Here is a 27134-nt window from a genome sequence, read left to right as displayed (position 1 = left end):
CCCCAGATTTCCAGCCCCAACCCAGAATGGCTCAGCTCCCTCGAGCCCTTCCGTCCTGGCTGGTCTCGCCTTGCAAGTCAGGAATGGGGTCCCCCTCTCTGGCCCTTCTGGCGTCCACAAGAGATTTTCTCACACGGCCCCGCCCCTGTGTGAATTGTGTGCCCTGTTCCTTCCGCGTTAGACCGTCGTGGTTGCAGACCGTCGAGGACGGCTTGGGTTCTGATACCAGCGGCTTCCCCTATTTGTAAATATATTACATCACTGGACACCTGTGGACAGGCAGGTCTGGGAAGTCACTGCCTGGACAGTGGGGGCCCCGGCCCTGCTTCCTTCCAGAAGCTCTCCAACCATCCACACCTCCTCCCTCCCTCCAGATCTTCAGGGACCTGAGCCAACACCCTGCAGAGGACATTTTTCTCACTGAGCTCAAGGTGAAGATTCAAGACACCAAGCCCCCCAAAGGTGAGCATCCTCCCTTCCCAGAGCTCACTGACGCATCTCCGGCCAAGCCCTGTTTCCGGAACGTCCTCCCGCCTCTCACCTAATGCCCCCCCCCCACCTCCACCAAACACCGGGGTGCCCTTGGCTCCTCCAAGCTTGCCTGGACTGGAACCCTCGAGATGCTTCCTTTCCATCCAAGGAGAGATGCTGTCACAATTCAGCAGCTCCGCTCGGCCTGGGTGAGGCGGGAGGGGCAGGAGCCTCCTACTGGATTCAGCCTCTTCCCTCCTCCTCCCTCAGATGGCTTTTCACCCAGGAGGAGGGGCGCAGCCGAGGGCCCAGGGGCTGAGCTCAACATTTGCTACCAGAAGGTGAGTGGTTCGTGGGGGGCGGGGGGCTGCTCAGGAGGAGGTGGGAGGCACAGGGTTGGAAGCAGGCATCAGGGACAGGCTGGTGGGAGCAGACAGAGCCAGAACCTCCTGCCCGAGTTTCCCCAGCCTTTGGAGAGTTTTGCAGGGATGAGCGGATTACCACCGGCCTCGCCCGCAGCCGAGGAGGCCACGTGATTTAAGGGACAAGGGGCTGTCCTGTTGCTCGAGGATGCCTTCCTCCCTAGCTGACCAGATGCTTGAACTGATGGCATGGGAGACATGTCCCTTCGGGCTTGGGAGGCTGACCATGCTCCCTGGGACCAAGAGTGCTCTCAGCCTCTCTCCGCCAGCCCTGCCTTGGACATTGGTGACACAGAGAAGAATCTCAGTCAGGGCAGGGGTGGGAAGCAGGACTGTTGACACGAGGATGCCCAGGGGGACAGGGATGTTTTAAGGACCCCCTTGGTGCCCTCATCCCTTCTCCAGGCCCTGCTCAGCCACCGGGCCCAAGAGGTCGCCGTTTCCCTGCGGGCCACTGGGCTGGTCCTGAAGACCTTTGCAGCCAGTGACACTGAAGGTAAGGAGCTGGAGAGAGAAGGCACGAGAAGGGGATGGGTGGGGGGAGAAGGAAAAAGGGGTGAGTGACGGTAGATGAGGTGACCCAGAGGAATCGGGCCTCCCACCCAATCCTGAGGTCGTGCAGGGCTGAGCACCGGGTGCCCGGGTGCGGCATGGTATCTGCCCTCACCATCGGGGGGACATGCGACAGCATTGGCCTCGGTCCTGCCCTGCAGCTGGAAGGCAGAGGGGCCACACAGAGGGGGTCCTGCCGCCCTCCTGCCTCTGTTGCGTCTGGAGATGTTTTCTTCTGAATGTCACTCCACCGGGGGCAGGTAATCCCCAGTTCACCAAAGGCACCACCGGCCCAAACTCTCTAATTCTAGCTAATTACCTAATAATAGCTACGTGTCTAATAGATAATAAGATAGTTTATCTAACGCTCCAAATCTAAAATAGAGATGTTAAAAAGATACCAGTGTAAATGCCGAGAGTGAAGGATAATCATGAGTTGTTCCGTTAGCCCCCTGGTCTTCTGGAAGAAGGAAAAGTTCGGTGACCTGAGTGAGGACGTCACCGAACCCATTGATCAGAGGCCGGGCAACGTTCTGTGTCAAACACATCGACTCTCCGAATCCTGTGAGATCGGCATTGTTAATACCAGCCGCTTTTTACCAGAGACGTAACTGAAGGCGGGGAAATGCTGGAGGCCAGGTCACGTCCGTGAGGAAGGGTCAGAGCCCGGATTCACACCCAGGCCATCCGGGTGCTGGCTTTCAGGCAAAGGAAGCAGGGGACCCAGCAAGACCACCTTTATTTATGCATCTTTTTTTTCTTTAATGTTTAGTTTATTTTTGAGAAAGAGAGACAGCGTGTGAGCAGGGGAGGGGCAGAGAGAGAGGGAGACACAGAATCCGAAGCAGGCTCCAGGCTCCGAGCCATCAGCACAGAGCCCGATGCCGGGCTCCAACTCATGAACCATGAGATCATGACCTGAGCTGAAGTCTGACATTCAACCGACGGAGCCCCCCAGGCGCCCCCCACTCGTGCACCCTTAACACCGCAAGGGAGACACGTGACCCTGGGGATAGCTCTTAGCCGAGAGGTGGTCATAGTGGGTCAAGAGCACAGATTCTGGGTCGGGATGGGGGCTGGCCTCAAGGTCCGGCTTTGCCATTTCCCATCTGTGTGACCTTGGGCAAGTTCCTCGTGACCTCTCTACCGGTCCTTTCATTTCTCAAGTGAAGATGAAGTCCTCATTCAAGTGCGTCTAGAAAACTATCGTGTTCGCTCTAATTGTTAAGTTGTATTTCCCTCATTTCCTTCACCAGCATCCCCCCACCCGCCCACCCCCACGCTAACTGGCGCTCCTCCCATTGATCGCGTGCCGGGGGCTTCAGGAAGGGTCCACCGCACCTTCTCCCATGGAAAAGGGGTGCGAGAGGGGGTGCAGAAAGGCATGGGGAGGTGGCTGCCGTGACAGAGGATACCCTGTGGGTCCCCCAGGGAAAGGCAGTGGATGTTCAGGAAGGAACTGAAACGCGGTTGGGACCAAGGCGCAGTCAGGAAGTAGGGGGGCCCATTACAGCCACCTGCTTCCCATCTTGTTCCCCCCAGTTTCTGGGCCCGCCCCGCCACCTGCTGTTCCCGTGACAGACCACACGTGCCTGAACGTCAGCGTGACGGAGGTCATCAAGTCCTCCAACTTGGCGGGAAGGTCCTTCTCTGTAAGTACTGGGCAGCATGGGATACTCGAACGAGGTAGGTGGCCCGGGCCGGGTTGTTCGGAGAAGGGGAGATGGCTTCTGAGCCTTTGCTGTCGGACTGGGTCTTCCCCTTGGAGAGAATTTGCTCTCCCCTGGTGTGTGGAGTACCGGGGAGCACCGGCTGGTGTAACTGAGGCCCGGGAAGAGTCAAGCCCCCCCCCCCCCGCTGGCCCTTGAAGGACCGAGGACGTGCCCAGGTCTGGCCTCCCGAGCGCTCCCCAGCATCCAGACTCCTAAGCAGCAACAGCCCAACCTTGAACCACATCGATCCGGCTCCTTAACCTCATCGCCCCGACTGCTGCCCTTTGCCCTGATTGATACTTATTGATTTGGACTCCCTTATTGATAGAGACCCAGCACCCACCCACTCTCCCCCGTCTCATGGCCTCTCTGGACTTCACTTCCCCACTCAGCTGGGCTGTGGATCCCAGGATTACACCTGAACCCTGTTCTCAGCCCCGCTCCGCTCCCAGGCATCAAGTCGCTACTCAGTTCGTATGCTCAGTGGCTGAGTGCTTCTGGAATAAATCCTGCGTCCATAGGAGCAGACCCCTGCCCTCGTACCCCAACGCCCTTCTCTTGCCTGTCTTCTGGGCTTTTATTCATTATTCAGCTATGCTAGTTCCTTTCCTCCAGCGTGGACCTTCTCTACCGCTCCTCCCTCGTGGCCTGGAGACATGCTCTGGTCTTTTCCATCCTAGTTTTCAGTCTCCCGCCAAAAACTCTCCTCCCCGCTATCATGTGGGTAACACCCTCCCCACTGTGGCAAAGTCGCCTCCGTGGTCGCTGAGACCAAAGCTGTCTTTCTGGTCCTCAATGTTTATCTTCCCCTTTAAAAATAACGTTTTAGGGGCGCCTGAGGGGCTCAGTCTGTGAAGCATCAGACTTTGGCTCAGGTCCTGATCTCAGGGTTTGAGATCCCGCGTCGGGCTCTGTGCTGACAGTAGAGAGCCTGCTTGGGATTCTCTGTGTCTCCCTCTCTCTACCCTCTCCCCTGCTTGCTCTCTCTCTCTCTCTCTCAAAATAAATCAATAAACTTAAAAAAAAGTAATGTTTTAACCTGTAAAGAAAAGTTCAGTGATTTGGGGGAAATGCAAAAAACAAACAAACAAACAAAAAACAAAACACCCCACAAAGAAGCAAATCTACTTCTAGTCCCATTTTCTAGAAAGGAATGACTGTTACTATTTCGAGGTGCAAACACCCAGCCTCTTTTCTGTATGTCTTTAACTTAATGGATCGCTACGTACTATCAAAGTACGGAGTAAAAAACTTGACGTTTCTATTCCAAAATATACTAAGGCTTTGTGAGTCTGCCTGGGCGAGATCTTGTTCATGTCACTAAATATGTTACGGTCGATATTTCTCCTCTGATGGCTATATGGGTCCGTGTGGTTATTTAACTGATTTGCTTATAATACATTTAGGTGAGTTCTCGTGTTTGCGTATTATAAGCGATAATTATATAGTTATATAATTATAATAATTGTAAGCAATACTGCAAGGAACATGCATAGGGATAAATAGGTACTAAAAATCACAGTTAAACCTTTTTTAAAAATGTCTAAAAGTGAGCTCACTCAGTCAAATGGCATCCATATGTTAGGACTTTTGATATATTTTGATGTATTGCCCTCCATGATGTTTGAGAGGGTCAATTTTGCTGCACAATTAACACGTGGACTAATGTTTTCCTCCTTGTAAATTTGTCAGGATTTTCATTATTTCCATTTGTGTGTCTTTGACTACCAATTAAGTTGAAGAGTTTCTTCTACACAGTGATAATTTCTATTTCTTCATTTGTGTATTTTCTGTTTATGTTCTCATGTGATGTTACTATTGTGGTCTCTATTTTATGATATGAGAATATTAACCCCTTATGTCATATTTTTGTAAATGTTTATTTATTTTGAGAGAGAGAGAGAGAGAGCAAGGGAGGGGCAGAGAGAAGGAGAGAGAGAATCCCAGCTGACAGTGCGGAGCCTGATGCAGGGGTCGATCTCACAAACCATGAAGTCATGACCTGAGCGGACAGGAGTCGGGTGCTTAACTGACTGAGCCACCAAACGCCCTTGTCATGTGTTTTAAGAAATATTTTTTTCTCAAGTTTGTCTTTTGGTGTTATGGGTTTGTTTCTTTGTTTTTTACCTAAAATAGATTTATATTTTGATGAAGCAAAAACTACCAGTTACTTTCCTTTGATGATTTCTGCCCCTGCTATGATCACACATTAAGGGCACCTGATTCTTCTTCAAACATTATGTTTCATCAAGTTGAAGAGAGACCATAATTGTACACACCGATCAGAAGGAGACAATGTTTCCTGAAGTACAAGCAATGCTTTCTTATCACCTGGGTTGCAAAATAGTTCCTAATTTCAGAGATGTTAAAACATGCAGGTGGGGAGAGAATCAATGAAAATGAGGGGCGTCTGGGTGGCTCAGTCAGTTAAGTGTCTGACTTCAGCTCAGGTCATGATCTTACAGTTCGTGGGGTCAAGCCCCACATCAGGCTCTCTGCTGTTAGCACAGATCCTCTCTCTCTCCCTCTCTCTCTCTCTCTCTCTCTCTGCCCTTACCCTTTCCCACCCTCTTTTTCAAAATAAATAAATAAACATTAAAAAAATAAGAATCAAAATGACACGCTTATTCCTTTAATAATACAGTTTTTTTCCTTCTTATGTTTCTTTGCTCATTTTATTTATTTTTTTCTTTGCTCATTTTAAAGATTTTCACTTTATAGTCTGATGTATATAATTACATTATCTGTACTTATCGGGAGTTTAATCCCTGCGTTTACTGGGTCCACTGAACCCCGTGGCAGCTTAATTCTTTGTATGTTTCCTCAACTGGAGGTATGTTTTCCAGGTGTGTTTCCTACCTGTTGGGGCTTTGTCTGTGGGAAATCTGGGTGGAAAACGCGACCCTCTAGAGAAATTCTGTATTTGCCTTAGCCACGGGCCCCCGGGATATTATCAGCCCAAGCCCATATTTTGAGTTAATTTCTTGGCTCAGAAATTCCCAGACCCCAGATCCACCTAAGGACAGACTTGTGGCTAAGAATTCCCAGGGAATATTTGTCCTCCTCATTCATAGCACAGGCTGCAATTTTTTTTCTAATAGAGTGTTTTGCTGAGAGCATAGTGTTCAAGAGTCCTTGGGCTGGGGTTGGGGGGATCTCAGTTCCCAATCCCTGCCTCATATGAGCCCATGGTTGTCTCCCGCACCCATGGCTATTGACACCCAAGCCCCTTGATTCCTGAGATTACTAAATTCCCCCGAGACAACCAAAGCCTCTGACCCACACAACTTCAACTTTAGAACTTATGGCATTAGCCTCACTGCGCGGTCCATGATCAATTTTTAAATATCCTGTGATAACTGAAGGGAGACACGTGTGTTTTTTTGTCTACAGAATGCAAAATATGGCACATAATTATTAGGTCAGACACACCATATTACTCTAATCTGCAATTAAACATTTTTTTGTCTACTTCATCTATCCAAAATAGGAAAGGTTGGTTCACATTCCCAGTATGGTTTTGATTTTGTCAATGGGATCTCAGTTTGTTCAAACCTGAATGTTCTAGTTTCTGGCACTGCTGCTGAAAAATATGATAACTTCTTGTGCTGTTCCTTTCTCTCCCTTTCTAGAAGCTTCTGAGGCTTCATTTCATAAAAGGTTCTGGAATATCACAAGCATATGCCTTGGTGGAATCGTTTTCATTCATTATTGTGGATCTTTAAATTTTTTTTAATGTTTTTATTTATTTTTGAAAGAGAGAGACAGAGCATGAGTGGGGGAGGAGCAGAGAGAGAGGGAGACACAGAACCAGAAGCAGGTTCCAGGCTCTGAGCTGTCAGCACAGAGCCCGATGCGGGGCTCGAGCTCATAAACTGTGAGATCATGACCTGAGCTGAAGCCAGACGCTCAACCGACTGCGCCACCCAGGCGCCCCGTTATTGTGGATCTTTAAAAGACATCATCTTGGGGCGCCTGGGTGGCGCAGTCGGTTGAGCGTCCGACTTCAGCCAGGTCACGATCTCGCGGTCCGTGAGTTCGAGCCCCGCGTCGGGCTCTGGGCTGATGGCTCAGAGCCTGGAGCCTGTTTCCGATTCTGTGTCTCCCTCTCTCTCTGCCCCTCCCCCGTTCATGCTCTGTCTCTCTCTGTCCCAAAAATAAATAAACGTTAAAAAAAAAATTTAAAAAAAAAATAAAAAAATAAATAATAAATAAAAGACATCATCTAGGGGCACCTGGGTGGCTCAGTCGGTTAAGCATCCGACTTTGGCTCAGGTCATGATCTCACAGCTCGTGAGTTCGAGCCCCGTCTGCGTCAGGCTCTGTGCTAGCAGCTCAGAGCCTTGGGCCTGCTTCATGTTCTATGTCTCCCTCTCTCTCTCTGCCCCTCCCCCGCTCATGCTGTCTCTCTCTGTCTCTCAAAACTAAACAAACATTAAAAAAATTAAAAAAAAAAAAGACATCATCTAAACACATCTTTTGGTGCTAACATATTTTCTAATGTAGTTTTTAAAAATTATTTCCTTCCTCTGTTTCTTTGTTATTTCTTTCTGGAACTACAGAGAGCTGGGTGTTAGATCTAGAGGGATACTCTGATTTTCTAATCTTTTCTGTCTCACCATCCTTCTCTTTCTTTCTTCAAGTTTTGAGAGTTTTCTTCAAACTCACTTACTGAATGTTTAAACTTCAAGATTTTTTTCTTGTTTTCTGATTCTTCTTTTTTTTTAAAGATTTTATTTTGAAGTAATTTCTATACCCAACGTGGGGCTCAGGCTCAAACTCACAACCCTAAGATCAAGAGTCGCACTCTCTACCAGCTGAGCCGGCCAGGCGCCCCTCTGGTTATTCATTTTTTAATATCATTTGATTCTTGTGTCATCGATGCAGTATCTGCTTTCTCTGAAGATATTAATTAACTGTGGTTTATTTGAAATTTTCTTCTGCCCCCTAGATTGTATTTATTTCCTGTAAATTCCTTCTGTTTGTTTGGGTCTCTCTTCTTTCTTTCTTCATTTTATTAGTATTCTTTTTAACATTAAATGCTGTCTCCAAAAATCTGGTGATCCTTGGCTGATGTTCAAATTTAAGAGTGGGGCACTAGGGGAACCTGGCTGGGTCAGTCAGAAGACCCTACAACTCTTGATCTCTGGATCATGAGTTCAAGCCCCACGTTGGGTGTAGAGATTGCTAAAAATAAATAAATAAACTTCAAAAAAAAAAGATTGGGGGGGAAAAAAAGACTGAGGTACTAAAAAGTTGAGTCAATGGTGGGCATTCCGAAGGCCATAGACCTTTCCCTGGGGAAACCCAAATGTCAGTATGTTCAAGTCTCATTGTTAGGACAGTCTTGTTTTCCCAGAAAAGGGTCCTTCAGACTCTTGCCTTGGGGGCTAAAGGGGAGTAGGCCTGCTGGTGTCTGTACTCTGGGGCTGGGTCAGGCAAGGGGATTAGGGGTCTCACCATTCAGTGAGCAGACATTCATGTAGCCCATCTACCTGGACAACAGTACACGGATGGTGTTCACACCGTCCTCCTCCAACTGTGGTGTCCCCAAGTCCAGAGTCTCTCTGGTCCATCTTCTGTGGTGTCTGTGGCAGGGGGAGAGTTTCGTTGCTTGGCTGCTCAGGCTGGAAGTGGGCACTTGAAACTATCTAACCGTTGCTTGTAGAACTTCCAGTGTGTTCCCTTTATTCGGGCTCTATCTCATCACCACTATCTCAGGGATATGTGGCCTCCCGTTCAGAAGCTTTCCAGAGTTTTGATCCTTGTGTTGGACCTTCCTCTCTCTGTCCTCAAATGTCATGTTTTAGGGTTTTGGGTGTCTTCTAGTTTCATGAAAAACACACCTGTTTGTTTGTTTGTTTGTTTGTTTTTTAATTTACACCCAAGTTAGTTAGCATGTAGTGCTCTAATGATTTCAGAAGTAGACTCCAGTGATTCACCCTCTATGTATAACATTCAGTGCTCATCCCAACAAGTGTCTTCCCTAATGCTCCTCCCCCATTTAGCCCATCCCCCCACCCACAACTCCGCCAGCAACCCTCAGTTTGTTCTCTGTATGTAAGAGTCTCTTACGTTTTGTCCCCCTCCTTGTTTTTATATTATTTTTGCTTCCCTTCCCTTATGTTCATCTGTTTTGTGTCTTACCACAAAATAGGAGTGAAGTCCTATGATATTTGTCTTTCTCTGACTGACTGATTTCACTTAGCATAATACCCTCTAGTTACATCCATGTAGTTGCAAATGGCAAGATTTCATTCTTTTTGATCACCAAGGAATATTCCATTGGATGTATATACCACATCTTCTTTATCCATTCATCCATCGATGGACATTCTGCAGCTCCTTGTTTTGGGGCAAATTATAAGAGGAAAGGAACAAGAAAATATACACTCTGCCATTTTGAAATCAGAAATCCTCATCCCTTTATTTAAAAAAATTGTTTAAAGTTTACTTGTTTACTTTGAGAGCACAAGAGAGTGAGCAGAGGAGGGGTAGAGAGAGAAGGAGAGAGAGGATCCCAAGCAACCTCCACACTGTCAGCACAGAGCCTGATGTGGGGTTCGAACCCATGCGTGAGATCATGACCTGAGCCAAAATCTAGAGCTGGATGCTTAACGGACTGAGCCATCCAGGCACCCCATCCTTCACTTTTAAAACATTTTTATTTTATTTTAGATATGCCTCTTGTAAATAGCATACAGTTGGGAGTTTGTTCTGACTCAGTCTGAAAGTCTGTGCTTTTTACCGATTTATAGTTTAATCCATCAACACTAATTTTACGCACTATTTGATCTTTTTCTGCTGTCTTATGTTGTGCTTTCTGATTTTTGTAATGCTTTTGCTGTTTGGGGAGAGGGAGGGACTTAAGCTCTGTTAGCTTATTTTCCCCCTCTGACAATTTGCAAGCTATATATGCTACTTTTTCTGTCATGATTACCTTTAAATTGAAAAAATATTTATTTAAAGTCCCACTTATATGTTGATATGCCAATAAAGCTGGCTTCCAACACTGTCATAGGCAATTTTTCTAGGTTTTTATTCCTTTGATCAATTATTTAAATTAATTACTTAATTTATCTATTGGAGAGGAGAGAAAGAGAAAGAGAGAGCATGAGCAGGGGAGAGGCAGAGAGAGAGAGAGAATCCTAAGCAGACTCCACATATCAGCGCAGAGCTCAACGTGGGGCTGGAACCCATGAACCATTGCGATCACGACCTGAGCCGAAACCACGAGTTGGGCGCTCAATCAACTGAGCCACCCAGTTGCCCCCCACTTTGATCAATTTTTAATGAGTTCCACCACCAGAACTGATGCCCTGTTCTCCGAGTCTTTAAATTCCCTAAATCTGTGAATTTGGAGACACCACTTTCTCAAAGTTCTACATATCTGACCGTGACTTTTTGGCCTCTTTCCCTGGGCTCTTTTCCTAAACCAGTTTCTTAATTTTTTTTTTTCAACGTTTATTTATTTTTGGGACAGAGAGAGACAGAGCATGAATGGGGGAGGGGCAGAGAGAGAGGGAGACACAGAATCGGAAACAGGCTCCAGGCTCTGAGCCATCAGCCCAGAGCCTGACGCGGGGCTCGAACTCACGGACCGCGAGATCGTGACCTGGCTGAAGTCGGACACTTAACCGACTGCGCCACCCAGGCGCCCCTAAACCAGTTTCTTAAATAACTACTATTCTCAACTTCTATCCATGGCCCACTTCTTTTCTCATTCCCTGGACTAGCTAACCCACATGTGTGGTCTGAGTCCGATGTATTAAGGACTCCCAAATCTGTATCTCCTGATAGTCGCGCCCTGAGTTTCCAACCCTACACTCAACTCAGCATGAACTGGATGTCCCACAACTCCCCAAACACAAGATATTCAAAACCAAAGCCAGGGGGCACCTGGGTGGCTCGGTTGGTTGAGCATCTGACTTTGGCTCAGGTCTTGACCTCGTGGTCCGTGAGTTCGAGCCCCGCGTCAGGCTCTGTGCTGACAGCTCAGAGCCTGGAACCTGCTTTGGATTCTGTGTCTCCCTCTCTCTCTGACCTCCCCCGGTCATGCTCTGTCTCTCTCTCTGTCAAAAATAAATAAACATTAAAAAATTTTGAAAAAAACAAAAACAAAGCCAGGACTTTGGCTAAGAGCTCTCCAGAGCCGGACCAAGGCTGCTTGGGTACAGAACTCGGTTCTGCCATTTACCAGCTATGTGACTTCAGGCAAGTTAATCAGGCTGCCTATGTCTCAATCTCATCATCTGTAAATGGGGACAATAATAATGGTATTGGTAATAGATAATAGGTAATAATAAGAGTAGATAATATAATATAAAATAGACCTTACCCAGTTGTTGTGGGGAAGGAATGACTGTCACATGTAAAGCTCTCAAAAGAGTATGTGACCAAGAAAGAGCTGTATATGTGCTAAGAATGATTTTCATGTCATTTCTCCCCGCTATGGCCGGCCTCTCATTTAATGGTACCGTCATTAACCCATCACCTCTGCCAGGATTCTGGGAGTCCCCTCAGATGCCTCGTCTCCCTCGCTTTCCCCTGTCCTGCTGGTTTTCTCTCTTAACACTTCTCGAACTTTCTCCTTCTCCTCATCTCCCTCCTTTGGAGCCACTTAGGTTGACAAACCACGCGAATTTGCCCGGGACTCAGGACTGCTTCCTGGGGTGCGTGGCCTTCTGTGCTAACTCCCGGAGAGCCCCGGGCACACCAGGACGGGTTTGGTCACCCTCGGTCCAGACCTCCATCATCCCCTTTTGCGGGACAAACACAGTAGCCTCCTAGCTGATGCCACCGCAATACTCCTTAAGTCCACCTCCACATCTCCGCCTGAGCGGTATTTCTAAACGAGGGGCACCTGGGTGGCTCAGTTGGTTAAGCCACCAACTCTTTGATTTTAGCTCCGATCATCGCCTCACCGTTGTGAGTTCAAGCCCCGAGTGGGGCTCTGCGCTGACAGCACGGAGCCTGCTGGCGATGCTCTCTCTCCCTCTCTCTCTCTGCCCCTCCCCTGCTCATGCTCTCTCTCTCTCTCAAGATAAAGAAATGAACTTAAAAGAAATCAATAATATAAAACTCGGACCTGCCTATGCTTAAAACCCCTCTGTCATTTCCCAGGCTGTATGACTGAAGGGCAGGAAAGTTCTTCAGTGTTGCGTAGCATGGCTCCCTTCGGCTCCATAAGCAATTCCGGCCTGTGTCTGCGGACCCTTTGCCGCACAGCACGTGCAAAAGTCCCTGCAGACACACCTCTGTGTCCTGCTCGTGTGCCGTGCCTGGTCCGAAACCTGTTCCTACCTTTCTCTTCCCCGTCCTCTTTCCATAGCTCCTATTTCTCCTTCAAAAGGAAACTCAGGGGTCCTCTCCCCCAGGAGGCCCTCCCTGACGCTCACCCCTCCCCCCCCCACCCCGCTCCTGGGTAAGCTAGGTGCCCCTCTCTGTGCGCCCACACGGCCCTGGGGTCACAGCCATGGGGGCATGGGCAACACTGTAAGGGGCATGATCGCTGTACAGCCATGGACTGTGAGTGCCCTGGTCCCGATCCTCCCCATCCTCCCCAGCACTCAGTGCGAACTGCCTGCCCCCCCCCCCCCCAGGTGCTCTCTACTGAGCCCGCTAGTCTGTCCCCACCTCTCCAGGACCTCATCCCTAACCCGCATGCGCGCATTTTCTCTGCGCCAACAGGTCTACCGTAGGAGAGCTCTGATTGGCTGAGAGGTCACGTGAGCTGAGGGGACACCTCCTTCCTATTGGACAGCTCTGTACCTAAGCCTCAAGTAGGCTGCAAGTAGGAAATACTCCTGTATTTCCTCTTCCCAAGTCCGTTCCCTACAAGGGTTTCTTTTTCTTTAAGTTTTTTTGTTTTTTGTTTTGGTTTGTTGTTGTTGTTTTTTTTAAGAGAGAACAGGCGAGGGAGGAACAGGGAGAGAGAATCCCAAGCAGGCTCTGAGCTGTCAGTGCAGAGCCCCACTCGGGGTTTGGACTCACAAACAGTGACATCGTGACCTGAGCTGAAATCGGAAGTCCCACACTTAACCGACTGAGCCACCCAGGCACCCCTAACAGTTCCTATGTCTCATGACCTCTTGAAACAACCTGCCTGTAGGCTTTTTGAGACTCTAAACTTACCACCCCTTCGTGTTTCCTTTTACCCCCGCACTGATTTGCTGGAGGAAGCGCCAGGTGCTTTGCTTTGCTCTTGGAACCCAGGCCGGTCAGTTATGTGTTCTGCACGCACGGCTAGACGAACACCGCGTGGTAGGGGAGCTTCGCGGTGAGCTGGAGGGAGGGTGTTCTCCGCTTGGAGAACAGCAGGGCAAGGGCACTGTGGCTGGATTGGTGAGTTTAAGGGGCAGCAATGAGACTCATTGGGCTGGCTGGGAAGTTTGATAGAGGAAAGCGGTGGGAAATAAGGCAGGAATGGCAGAATTGGGGCTTTGGGGGCATGGGAGGCAGGAAGCCCCTGACAGTGAACCGTGAATAGCAGCATTTTGCTCAGCCCCTAACGAGCTGAGGCTGAGACCTTTTGCAATACGGAGTCTCGCCCTTTCAACGCATCCATAGAATGAAATCCAGAAGCCCCGTGGTCGTCACAGGGCCAAAGCCAGGCAGGGTCGGGTGTGGGGAGGCACGCAGACCACAAGGGGGAAATGAAGGCCTCTGTGTGCAAGGCAGGCAGGTGGAAGGAGGCCCGGAGACCGCCGCTGGCTATCTGGGGGGCAAGGTCAGGCAGGCCCAGATCCTGCTGGGAGATACCTAGAACAGCCTGACGCAGAGAAAGAGCACTGAGTGGGGAGTCAGGGAGCTGGTTCCCACGCCTACTACTGTGAAAGCTTCAGAAGGTGACGGTCAATCCCTCCAGACCTCAGTCTTCTCCCTCACCAGCTGGGGTCAGTTCAAGCGGGGTCCCCTAAGCCATCGTAATGCATCTGGCTTTCCCCACCCCCCAGCCCACGCAGGAATTTAACCTCCCCGCAGTCTCTCCAGATACTTCTGGAAGGTCACGGATGACATCCCAATGCTCATGGTTGTCCAGCTAGCATCCTGGTCAGTGTCCTACCCCCACTCCGACGAATGTTCGGCCGAAATGCCCAGATGTGCCTGACTCCCCACCCCCACCCCCACCTCCACCCAGTTTCGGCTGTTGCTTGTACCTCTGCTCTAACACAGGGAAAAGCTGGATTAGCTCCACGGTCTCCATCCTGCCTGCAAAAGGGAGTTTATTAAAGATGCCTGGGGGCGCCTGGGTGGCGCAGTCGGTTAGGCGTCCGACTTCAGCCAGGTCACGATCTCGCGGTCCGTGAGTTCGAGCCCCGCGTCGGGCTCTGGGCTGTTGGCTCAGAGCCTGGAGCCTGTTTCCGATTCTGTGTCTCCCTCTCTCTCTGCCCCTCCCCCGTTCATGCTCTGTCTCTCTCTGTCCCAAAAATGAATAAACGTTGAAAAAAAAATTTTTTTTAAAAATGCCTGTGCCTGGGCTCAAGTCCAGACCACGTCAGTAGGAATCTCTAATTTTGTTTTGGAAAGGTGATTTCCAGGGTTGAGAGTTCTTGAGCAAGATGAACTCTAGAGGTCCAGAATGTTGGAGGGGGGGACAAGCCCCCCAAAGCTGCTGTCTGCATATAGAGTGGGCCAGCCACCCGGAAAGTCCCTCTGAAGGCCCCACCTGGAACGCAAGATGCTCCCAATCCTCTCCCGAGAGGTCCCCTCCCTCCGGGCAGCCCCTCGGGTCAGGGGATTTGAGCCTGCTGGCTGCTTTCCTTTGGTCCTGGGTACTTTCTAGAGAAGCCACGCAGGGCTTTGGAGCATAGAAGGCAGGAAGCCCTTTGCCCCAGGTTTCCTGTGCAGGGAATAGATGCTTTCCCACCTGTGCCTGGTCCCTAGACAGTTCCATGGTGCAAACAGATACAGGGCTGGTCTGCGTCATGAGGGTAGGTGGCCGCTTCCTAGACCCTCTATCTCGGCCCCAGGGAAATCATTTCATATGTAATTCAACTCTGAGGACAGCGGTCAGGACTCCTAAAATCCCTGAAATATTCCCCACCCCACCCCCACCCCCCCCGCCAAAATTGCACATGTAATATACGCACCCGTTCTATGGAGGTCTCAGGTATCTTGATAACTTGGCAAGATCTAGGTTGTCGAAATTTAGGACAACTGCAGAAATGACGCGACACCTGGGGGCCGGGGCAGCCCAGACACTGTTTCTGCAGAATACTGTCACTGCTCCAAGTCACTTGCAGGAAGAGAGTTGGGGACCCGTGCACTGAACAAAAACACCGGAGAGGGTAGGAGGTGTTGGCAAGCCCATCTGTCACAAAGGTGACACTCACACGAGCTCTCTTTGTTTGCAGATGGTGACAAACACCTTCCGGACGGCCAACATCCAGATCCAGAGCCAGGACCAGAGGCTCCTGACGCTGCTCCTGGACAAGGACAGTCGGCGAACATTCAAGGACGTGGTCAGGTGAGGCCGGGCCTCGCCACCCCTGCATGCCCCACGGGGCACACGTGAGCGGCAGCCGGCCCCTCTTATCTCCTGCCTCTAGCCCGGGACACCTGTCGCAGGCAGACCCTGTGGCCAGGCAGGTGTCCCTGGTGGGATGGACTTAGGCCACTGCCCTGTGACTTCCTATGAATCCAGGGAGAAGAACTAATGAATGGCTGACTCTGGCCAGCCCCTGCTATTTAAGTTTCCGGAGATTTCTCTACATACACTTGGTCTGCGGCCACAGATCTGACCCCCTGTGTCGGCACAGTCCCTCCCACAAAGGTTAACCTGGGGCTGCTTAGAGGTTTCCCCTGGGGCGGTGTATTTGGGTAAGGAAGGCATACACCGAGTGACTGCGCAGGCACGCCTCCTCTCTCGGTGTCCACCCCCCCACCCCCACCCCGCCCAGGATGCTCTTTCCTTGTCCTGACTCCCTCCTCTTTCCATGAGGCCTCCTCTGTATAATCTATAATAGAGGGACTACCTTCAAACCCCCCCCGGGGAAGATTTGACCCCAGAGATGGGTCTCCTGAGCTGGCCTCTCTCCACCCACAGATTCGAGGTCTCTCCCTGCCCAGAGCCATGTTCCGGGGCCCACAAGTCCGAGGCATCACAGCTCGGTTCACACGGGCAGGAGGTGGAAGGGACCAAAGCCAAGCCCAAGCCCCTTCTAATGCCCATCAACACGTTCTCCGGCATCGTCCAGTGAGCCCGCAGGGGCAGCAGAAGCGCCGAGTCTGAGAGCCCAGGCCCAAGAGTACGGATACACTACCCCACCAGCCTCCAAACACTCACACCAGCCGCCGGAATGAGGCCTGGCTGCCCTGGGTGGCTTCTGGCTGTGAGTAGGAGCCAGCGAGTGACCGGAGCATAGGGCGCTTACTGGGCCGTGGCAGGTGATGGAGCAGGGCCCACACACAGGCCCCAGGAAGGTCCCAGCAAAGCTGCACACACGCAAGCAAGACCCGGCTCCGTGCACAAATGTCCACGCCTCCACTGATCTTCAATTCCCACTTGTGCGGCTCAAGATCCCCCCTCGGCCCTTAAACCACCCCCAGTGAGAGATGCTATGTCGGCCAGGGCCCTGTGGCCTGGGGGGGCGGGTGGGGGATGGGAAGCAGGCAAAGATAATTGCAGCCTCTCCCTTCTGAGAGTCTGTTCCTTTTCTTCCTTCCAGCCACCTCCTCGTCCTGCATTCCCAGGCAGGTGTCTCTCCCGAGTGAGAGGAAATTGTCAGTTCCAATAAACACACTAAAGTATTTTTGCTTTTATCTAATACCTAGCGACATCTGGATTCAAAAAAAAATCTTTTCACTGTTTATATTTTAGAGAGAGGGAGCATGAGCGGGGGAGGAGCAGAGAGAGAGAGACACACGATCCCAAGCAGGCTCCGGGCTCTGAGCTCAGCACAGAGCCCCATGTGGGGCTCGAACTGACAAACCACAAGATCATGACCTGAGCAGAAGTCGGACGCTTAACCGACTGAGCCACCCAGGCGCCCTGAGTTCTAAAACGTGTATCCAGATGCAAAATAGGGAAGTTCGGTGACACAGACCAGTTTCTTCACCCTCGGGACTAGGTGTAGGGTGGGAAGAAAAGTAACAGAGAAAACATAAAAGCATGGACCTGAGGTCATCTCTCTTGCCTGGGCAGGGCCCCAGGGGATGGTGGGAGGAGGGGATCCAAGAGTAGAGAGGAAGGCACTTTACTTTTGGCCTCATCGCCCCAGCAGTGGGGGGCAAGTCTGCGAGACCCCTTGCAAGAGGGGCTGCCTGGGGGTCTAGGCAGGTGGGTCCAAGGGACACCAGCATGGCAGAGTGCCTTCCAGCTCTGGATCGATGAAGACCAAGGAGTGGATGGATGTGAGATATTCCACTGTAGTTGCCCCCCTGCAGAACCCGGGGAGAGAGGGATTAGGGGCAAGCCTGAGACTGAGGGGGTTTCAAACCAGAAATGACCGATATCACTGGATTTGAGTGGGTTTACCTGTGGCTGTTGGCGTGAGGGATGCTGACTTGTATCAGCTGATTTGTATCAGTTTTGGCATTCGCGATTACTAGGATCTTCAAGTAAACATTTGCGAGTTTACCAGCTGTTCGAATTGGGTGAGATCTCTGGGCCCCTCCTGCAAGAATCCACCAGCTCACAACGAAAGCAAGTCATAGACCAAAGTCCCCTACACATTCTGACCTGTGTGGGCAAATCGCCACCCCCCTCAACCCCCACCCCAGCCAAATTAGGTGCTCTGAGCAAACCTTGCATGAAAGGGTCACCGAATCAGTAGGTGGACATTGGACCACTTGGGAGTAAAGCCCACAATACCATGTCAAAGGGCAGGACAACCTGACTCTCTAGATTCTTATAAATGCTTGCCCAGAGACGAAAGGCCTCCAGCAAAATGATAACCAGTCCATGGGACTCAGACACCACTAATGTCATCAGTGAAATTCTGCCAGCATCTATCAGGCCAATTAATGAAAACACTTCTGTTGATCTAAGATTGTTGACCTGTTTGTATTTGCCGCCCCAAATGTTAGCTCACCGCCTCTGGGAGGTGTGCCCTCAAATTGGACAACTGAGCTCCCTGAGATGTGGATTGAAACTAACCACTAAGTACATACTGTTCCAGGGGCCGGGACGGCTGCCTGCGTGGGGGGCAGGGGGCTACCCCAAGACCCAGCCCTGCTCTCTGGGGGTTGTCCGCACTGAAGAGACCGTGTCACCAATAGTGTCTGTCCCCCGGGGCAGCTGGCATCCAAGGAAACAGCTCTGTGCCCTGGGGACGAAAATAGCTGCCTTCCTGGAGTTCTGCCTCTGATGGACCCAGACAAGAAACGAGAGAAACACGCGAAATAGAAACCGGTAGTGCGCTGGGTGGTGATGCGTGCTGCGGAGAAAAATAAAGCAGGGGAGGGGAGCGCGAGTCTGCGGAGCGGGTGGGATTTGTCAGTGAGGGTGGACAGGGACGGTCCCTGAGGGTAACAGGTAGGTCCTATCGTGAATCGCATCCCCGCCCCCCACCGGCCCCCAGTTTTCCTCGCCTGAAGCGACTCAGAGAACTGACTCAGGTTCTCGGGGGACCCGGGGCCGGCCACTGGCCGCCACCCTCACTCACACGCGGACGGCGGGAGGGGCTGCGGGCCCGGCAGGTGCGGCGCGCAGGTGCGCCGGCCCCGCCCCCCAGGTGCGGCGTCAGGGGGCGGGGCTACTTCCGGGGCGGTGGCCGGACGTGGAGGGGGTGGGTGGGCGTGGCGGCCGTTGACCCGGTGACCGCGGCGCCGCCCGAGGCCGGAGGGGGCTCCCCGCTCGCCCCGCGTCCCGCGCCCCCCTCCCGGCCCATGGCCGTGACCCCGCGCCCGCCCCGCGCCCAGCTCCGCCCCCCGCCCGCCCGGGACTGACGGAGCCGGGCAGCCATGAGCGCCAACCCCCAGTGGGACGTCAGCAGGGCTCTGGGGGTGGCCAGGCTCTTCCACCTGGTGTGCGGGGTCCGGGACGCCTGCGTGACTCCGTTCCTGACCCTCTACCTGAGGCAGCTGGGCCTGGCCGCGCCCTGGGTGGGCATCCTGATGGGGACCAAGCACCTGATCGCAGCCTTCTGGGGTCCCTTCTGTGCCTTCCTGGCCAAAAGCTACCAGAAGAGGAGGGTGCTTCTGATGGGCTCGCTGCTCGGCTCGGTGGGGGCCAGCCTGCTGCTGGTCCTGGTGCCGCCGCTGGACAAAGATCTGCGGTCGGGTTCCTGTAACGCCAGCGACGGCGCCACCCCCACCGCGCCGCCACCGGGGGCCGCGCTGACCGGGACCTTCGCCTCGAACCAGCCGCCGGGGGCGCCCAGCCCCGCATCCAAGAGCAGTCCTGGGACCGTGGAGGCCTCTGGCGTGGGGAAAGGACCCGCGGGAAGTGTCCACGAGCCGTCCGGTCGTCCTCCTGGCCACGCCGTGGGCTCCGTGGAGGGAGCGAGGACCACGTCCCTAGCTGTCCATCCTGTCACTTCGGGGGTGAAAGCTCCCTCTCGGGAAGGGGCTTTTAAGGTGGGCGGGACCGCCCTCCCTTTGCTTGCTGGAGGTGCAGCGCTGGGAAGCCCAGCCAACTGGTCGGCAGCCGAGGGCCACGCCCGGGCCCTTGGCCTGTCCTCGGAAGGGCTGCGGTGGACCTTCTTCCTCTCCCTGGGGTCCATGGTGTTCTGGGAGCTGCTGACGGCCCCTCTGGAGCGGGTGGCAGACGACAGCCTTTACGAGTACCTGGATTGTGTGGACGCCACGGACCGCTACAGAAGCCTGTGGATCTGGAGGCTGCTGGGCCTGTCCACGGGGGCCTGTGGCATCGCAGCCTTGGTGGGACGGCTGGACTGCTCCCTGGTGACAAATGGCCCCCGGGGTGTGTTGCACTTTTATGGCTACTCACTGGTCGGCACGCTGGCTTTACTGGTGAGCATCGCCTTTCCCGTCCCCACGTGCAGGCGGCGGGAGCCCAGCTACCAAACAGTCAAGGCGCTGTCTCTGGTGGCCGGCGACCCCCGCCTCACCCTCCTGGCCCTCACTGTCTTCCTGATAGGAGCCGCCACCAGCACGGTACAGAACTTTCTGTTCTGGCACATGAAGGACCACGGGAGCGGCGAGCTGGTCATGGGTTTCTCGGTGGCGCTGGGCTGGCTGGGGGAGATTGTGGTCCATCCGTTCAGAGCGACAGTGCTTAGGAAACTGACCAGGGTGGGCACCGTGGGGCTAGGGCTGGGCTGTCTGGCCGGGCAGCTACTCTACTACGCCTTCCTCTGGAACTGGTGGTCCGTCCTCCCCGCTCAGACCTTGAGCGCCATCAGCAGTGGGGCTCTGGGCTGGGCGGTGAAGGCCTCGGTCGAGCACCTGGCCTCTCCGGGAATGGAGAGGCCCCTGAGTGCCATGTTCCAAGGCCACTTGTACGGGGGAGGGTCCAGCCTGGGCAGCTTTGCGGGGGGCTTCGTGGTGATGTCCTTCAGCCTGTCTTTTCTGTACCAGGCCTGCTGCGTGGGCCTGTTGCTCTGGCTGGCCCTGTTCCTGTCCGTCCAGCGGACACTGCCCCAAGAGCAGAGAATCAACTATTCGAAACTGCTGGTCGTGGAGGCCAGCGACACGAGCGACTCTGAGCAGGGGACGGAACGGGACTGGCTCGTGAAGGCCATGAGGGAGGAGCATTCAGGCTAGGAGGACTGAGAGGCAGGTCACGATGCCCTGATCGGGGAAGGTGCCCAAGGCTGGGGGGCGGGGGGGGGGGGGGTGGACAAAACTCACCTGCCGAGGACAAGGTCCTGGGGCTGCAGGGCGCCTGGAGAGAGAAAACGAGTGTGTGTGCAGAAGTCCCACGGGATCACCTCGATGCATGATTCTCTTTACTTTTGTGGTAAGGGGAGATTTAACTTTTGGCCGTTCAATCTTTTTTTTTTAATAATGGAGGAAGAATACATTTGCTAAAAAAAAAAAAAAAAAAAACACACACACACAAAAATGTGCCCTTAGTGTTCACTTATTCATTGTATTTTGCTGTGTAAGGTTAGCAAAGAGCTTTACTGGTACTGACCCCAGTGCCATTGATTTCAGCCACACTGGCGTGCTCAAACTGGCAGGTGCCAGGAAGAGCTAAGGGGACCCACAGGATTCAGTTGGCCGAGGGGGGCTGCTGGCTTTCGTGAGTCACGTGTGTTCCCGTGGGTCCTGAAAGCACGAGCCTGCGTCCACACAGAGGCTGAGTGATGTGATGGTTTAAGGATCTAGAAGATTGTTCGGGGAGGGCGGTAAGAGCAGGTAAGAACGAGAACAAAAAAACAGAAGTCCGCATCCAGACACAGGCGCCCACACTCACAGCCAGGCACTTAGGTTTCCGATAAGGGGAGGTGACGGGAAACGTAATATGTGCTGGGGGAGAGCGGATGCAGGTTAGTCCGTTTTCATCCTTACTCTCAAACGTGTGTGTCCCCAGGGGTAGGATCCCTAGAATTGCCTTCCAGACTTCCATCAGAGCAAGGGCAATGTCACATCTTCGGACGCCTATCTTACATGCCGCACCTCGCGAGAGTCCACGGAGATTGTCGGCATGTGGGAACAGGTGCGGCAGCCCCTGTAGGGTGAGAGTGCCACGGATGGTCCCCGCTGTGCCCGTGGGTAGCCACTAGATGGGGTACCTTCTCAAACCCTCCCAACCCCCCCAGGACAGGGCCCCTTATTCCAGAAGCCAGACGCCAGAGACCAATTCTTCCACCTTATATAATCAGGTAAGTGCGGGATATCAGATTTAGAAGCGTCTCATTTTACAAATGCAAAAAAAAAAAAAAAAAGTCTCATAGCTGGAGAAGGGGGGAAACACACGATGGTTCACTGGGTCAGACATGGTTCCAGGGAATTTATTCTCTTAAAATTTTCCCTAAAAAGCTTTAGGGTATCAATAACCAGCAAAAAGTTACCTCTGCCTGGGGCGCCTGGGTGGCTCAGTCGGTTGGGCGTCCGACTTCGGCTCAGGTCATGATCTCACAGTCTGTGAGTTCGGGCCCCGCGTCCGGCCCTGTGCTGACGGCTCAGAGCCTGGAGCCTTTTTCGGATTCTGTGTCTCCCTCTTTCTCTCTGCCCCTCCCCTGCTCATGCTCTGTCTCAAAAATAAATAAAAACATTTAAAAATTAAAAAAAAGGGGGGGGGGGAAGGAGGGAAATTCAATGTGAAGATTGAAGGCAGCTATCACTTGAAATCTGGGCGGTAGACGGAACTTACTCCGTAGACAGAACACACAGTAATACCAAAATAAAAACTTGACAGGTTTGTTCTCCCTAATGTAAACAAAAGGTGAGGAACCAGGACCTGGCTTAAGAAAGGAGTTAAGTTAGTTAAGTGTGGCTTAGCCTGAAGAAAGAAGGAGAAGAAAAGAGGAGAGGAGGAGGCTGAGTGATGTGATGGTTTATTAAGGATCTAAAAGATTACACGGGGAAGGTGGTAACTCAGGGAAGGGCATTCTAGGCAGAGGGAACAGACAAAGTGACCGAGGTGGCAAACGCATGGGGTCTACTTGGGGGGAATAGCAAGAAATAATATAATTTGTGTAGTGCGGAGCTGACAGGCGAGGCCGGGAAGATATCTTAGGGCCGGATCACAGAAGGTCTGGATTCTGTACACTTGGGTAAATCATGGAAGGTTCTGGAGAGGGTCATGACAGGTGAGGACTATGCTGAGCTTTTTTTTTTTTAATTAGCTTTATTAAAGTACTATTTACATATAATTAAATGCACACATTTAAATGGTACAATTTGATACGTGTTGACATATATGCATATATACACCTATGAAACCATCACCACATTCAAGATAGCATATCCATCACCCCCAAAATTTCCTCCATCCTGGTCCTAAATAGCCACTGAGCTGTTTTCCGTCACTATATATTGGTTTGTGTTTTTGATTTTTTTCAATGAACTGGTAATGGCACTTTTAATTTTTTTTAATGTTTATTAATTTTTGAGAGAGTGAGCAGGGGAGGGGCAGAGAGAGAAGGACACACAGAATCCACAACAGGCTCCAGGCTCTGAGCTGCCAGCACAGAGCCCGGCACGGGGCTTGAACCTAGGAGCCCCGAGGTCATAGCTTGAGCCAAAGACGGACACTCGCTCAACCGACTGAGCCACCCAGGCGCCCCTGGTTTGCATTTTTAAAGACTATGGGATGCATTTTTTTACGTCTAGCACCTTCCACTCAGCACCATTGCAGAGACTTCTGACACCAGCTTCCCCCAAGTTAGGCCAAATTTCACCGGTTAAGGGCACACCGCTGCCCCCAATTCACTTCAGACCCCCCCCCCCAAGGCCACCCTCACTTCTGACCAACTGGCTGCAAATTTGGAGCTTCCCACCGCCACCCCCCCCCCCCCACGTTCAATATTTCACTAGAACGATTCTTGGAACTCAGGACCAAGTGCCATACTTCATGATTACAGTCTTATAGCCAAAGAATGCAACTCAGAATCATCCAGAAGAGAAGATGTATGGGGTGAGTTCTGGAAGGCTCCTAACTTGGAGGGTCACGTCCTTCCCCAGCCCCGTCTGTGGTTTTTACTGGGGCTTCTTTACGGAGGTATGATTCTTTGAATCTCGGTCTTCAGTTCTCCTCTCGTCCCCAGAAGTCAGGCTGACTTCATATAGCCCAAAGCCCCAAACTCCTAACCACGCGGTTGGTCTTTCTGGCATGGCCTGCCCCTATCCTGGTGCCCCCCGTTAGCATAAACACAGGTGCATTCTGAGCAGCCCGTCATGAGGAACAGAGGCATGACTATAACCAGGAAAATTCCAAGGACTTAAGTCCACCTCCCAGGAACCAGGGACAAGGCCAGCCAGAAGGTCTAACAGAACACACGTGCACGAGCAGAGCAAGGTAGGACACGTTAGATACGATACCAAGTGAGAAGTTCAAGTGGTACCTCGGAAGTCTGGGGCAGATGGGATAGTTGAGTGCTGGGGCCACTCAGAAGGAACCCTCGTGGGGACCATGAAGCAGGCATGAGTCACCCCGAAGGTGACTCACACCCTCACGGCGTGAGGCACACCGAAGGAAGGACCGAGTCCTAAAGACTCGAGTCACGGCTTTTACTCCATCAACTCTCCAGTAGGCCAGTGAAGCTTCCTAAAGCCAACAGAAAATGAAATTCTTAGCTCCCAGACTTATGGCTCCCACAGCCACTGACTTCTAACGTATCCTGTTTCCATCAAAGAGGAAAGCAAATATTGAATGAGCCATTAACCTTTACGCTCAGGCTTACTTCGACCATTATGTTCCAAGCGAGTTTTGCAGAACACTTAATCCTAGTGTGGGGGGCCCGGGTGAGCATTCAAAAGCATTCTGTAGCTACCTAGTTGGGAAAATGATGGAAATTAGTATCACCCTTTAGAAACTCGCAATACATATTAGCAATCAAGGCTCCGTAGAGCCCTGTAGTCAACAAACTCGTTTCGCTCTGTTGGGCCTGTAATTCCCCTTACCCACGTGGTATCACAACCTTCTTCCAGGTAACGCCAATCACTATCGTACAGAACTAGTATTTCCCGGAAGATGCTTTGGAAAATACCAACGTTGGTAGTTTTCTGTGTGACCTTTGCAACGCAGCCGAGGGGGTGCTCAGGGACAAATCTGGGCTCCCACCCCCAGACTGGCAAGTGTCCTGAGAATCTGTGCTAAGAGCTCAGCAGAGATTTTCCCGTTGAGTCAGAGCCTTAACTCATTTTACAGGTGAAGTTAACTAAGGTTCCGAAAGGCGAGAGTTCAAAGCTAGGTCTGTTTGAGCCGCCCTCTCAATCTCGATGCTGGCTCAGAGAAGTGGAGAGTTGATTCCCTGCCAGGGAGCAAGGATCGGAGGCAGGGACGCGACGGGAATCCAGGTGGATTTTGCATGAAGAGTCATGGAAAATAAGGTTGGAGATATGGGTGGGATCCAGATTGTGGATGCCCTGAATGCCTACCTAAGGGAACTGTGCCTTCTCTCTCTGGGCTCTCTCTGCACATGGTAATGCTTGTAATTCTCACAACACTAATGCCCATTTTACAGCAGGGGAAACCGAGGCTGGGAGAGGTTAGCTGATTTAGCTGCCTGGCGTCAGGACCATTAGATGGTGAGGCATGGAGTGAGTGCGGATCCAACCACGGCAAATCCCATGGTCCTTTCTCTGGACATCATGCTCTTTCTAGGAAGGTTTTACCAGCCACGGGGGGTGCGCTGAAAGTTTTTGACCCTCTCTTGTCAGTTGCATTGTGAACAGTGGGTCTGAGTTGGGGGAGCTTTTGGGGTCTGGGCTGTCTGTTTTGGACAGACCATTGCAACTGTCTAGGCAGGAAGTGTGTGGACTTAGAAGCAAGGACTTCTAATACCATATTGGACAGTAATGGGAAAGGAACCATGTTTGCATCTTGAAAAAAAATGCGTCTAAAGTTTTAAGTATGATATTTACTGAAGGTTTTACTAAGTTAAAAAAAAAAAAAACTTCCCTCTTCTTCCTGGTGTTTGTAACATTTTCATCGCAAACTTTATCAAGAATTTCCCGCATCTCCTGAGAAGGTCATGTGATTTTTTTCATCTCTAGTCCATTTGTGTGGTGAATTTTACATCAAAATACTCTTGATTTTTAACTAACCATGAATTTTTTTTTTGGCTGATTTATTTATTTTGAGAGAGACAGAGAGAGTGAGCAAAGGAGGTGCAGAGAGAGGAAGGGAGAGAGAATCCCAAACAGACTCCATGCTGTCAGCACAGGGCCCGATGCGGGGCTTGAACTCACAAACCATGAGATCATGACCTGAGCCCAAACCAAGAGCCAGACACTTCACCAACTGAGCCACCCAGACACCCCTAACTAACCCATGGACTCTTAGATGAGCCCTATTTGATCCTGAGAAATTATGTGTGTTTTTTTTTTAAATACAGTCTTGGATTTGGCTGACCGATACTTTAAGACTTTTGCATTAATGTTCCCTTTGCTTTTCTTCTCTTTCACTTTTCTTGGCCAGTTTTGTCCTTATGGTCATCCCAGCCTTACCTTTTATATTTCCCATTTTATGGAACAACTTGTATAAGATAAGACTTGTCTGGGCAACAAATGGTAGAAGTGTAGCCAGCAGTCAGGAGAACGAGTTTTCCTATAAACGAGCGTTGATACGGTTCTCTATTAGCTTATATGCCATTTTATGTTTTCCTGTATCCTTTTTACCAAAGTTTCCAAGTGACTGTAGTTTGCCTACTCACCGCCCATTCCTCTCTCTCCTCCACCCAAACCGTGTTCCTGGCAGCAGCTGTGTTCAAGTGAAACGCTTACCTTCCCAGATTCCCTTGCAGGTGGAAATCTCCACGGGAAGTCTGGGCAAGTATTTGCTTTCCTGGGCATAGGCTCCGCCTCCTCTGTAGGCTCCACCTCCTCTGTAGGCTCCACCTCCTCTAGGGGCTCCACCTCCTCTAGGGGCTCCACCTCCTCTATAGACTCCCCCTCTTCTGTAGGTTCCACCTCCTCAATAGGCTCCACCCCCTCTATAGGCTCCACCTCCTTTATGGGCCCCACCTCCTCTATAGGCTCCTCCTCTTCTGTAGGCTCCACCTCCTCCTCTTCTTTCCTTAGAGTAGAAACAACTGTCTGGCAACCATAAGTTGACAAGCATGAACAAGCCATACTTAGCTGAGCACAGTGCTTTTTGCTTAGCTACTCTTATCAGAAATTTGTGTTTAGACTTTTCAAAGGACCTGCTTTAGGTTTTGCTAATTTTCTCCATTGTTTTTGTTCTCTCCTTTCATTACTGCCATTAGCTTTGTTGCTTCCTTTCTTCTCATCTCTGTAGGTTTGCTCTGTTGCTTTTTGCCACCTTGAGTTACACACTCACCTCTTTTGTTCTCCGTATTTCTTGTTTTCCGATAAATGTCAAAAATTTTAATTTCCCTTAGGTATTGCTTTAGTACAAATGTTGACATTGCAACTCAGCACAAACTTTGACATCGTAATT

At 51.4% G+C, this 27134-nt stretch overlaps 2 protein-coding genes across 4 annotated transcripts in view; both read left to right on the top strand.

The window, feature by feature from the left end:
• The window catches only part of PIK3R6 (phosphoinositide-3-kinase regulatory subunit 6), a 62449-nt gene extending 45540 nt beyond the window's left edge, over nucleotides 1-16909 (top strand). For all 3 annotated transcript variants that reach the window (XM_045490388.1, XM_045490389.1, XM_045490390.1), the window contains 6 exons: nucleotides 375-462; nucleotides 742-812; nucleotides 1299-1389; nucleotides 2988-3097; nucleotides 15514-15626; nucleotides 16206-16909. In XM_045490388.1, the coding sequence (XP_045346344.1) occupies nucleotides 375-462; nucleotides 742-812; nucleotides 1299-1389; nucleotides 2988-3097; nucleotides 15514-15626; nucleotides 16206-16359 (627 nt within the window). In that variant the 3' untranslated portion in view covers nucleotides 16360-16909. The remainder of the gene's footprint in view (nucleotides 1-374; nucleotides 463-741; nucleotides 813-1298; nucleotides 1390-2987; nucleotides 3098-15513; nucleotides 15627-16205) is intronic.
• A 1385-nt stretch (nucleotides 16910-18294) lies between these two features.
• MFSD6L (major facilitator superfamily domain containing 6 like) lies at nucleotides 18295-21127 on the top strand. The gene has a single exon (XM_045490387.1). It carries the CDS (start codon nucleotides 19064-19066, stop codon nucleotides 20825-20827), a length of 1764 nt encoding a protein of 587 aa, XP_045346343.1. The 5' UTR covers nucleotides 18295-19063; the 3' UTR covers nucleotides 20828-21127.
• Nucleotides 21128-27134: the final 6007 nt, after the last annotated feature.

The sequence above is a fragment of the Leopardus geoffroyi genome, chromosome E1, assembly GCF_018350155.1.
Source record: "Leopardus geoffroyi isolate Oge1 chromosome E1, O.geoffroyi_Oge1_pat1.0, whole genome shotgun sequence".
Lineage (NCBI taxonomy): Eukaryota > Metazoa > Chordata > Mammalia > Carnivora > Felidae > Leopardus > Leopardus geoffroyi.
Note: the sequence above shows the minus strand (reverse complement) of the source record. Positions and strands in the feature narration are given on the sequence as shown.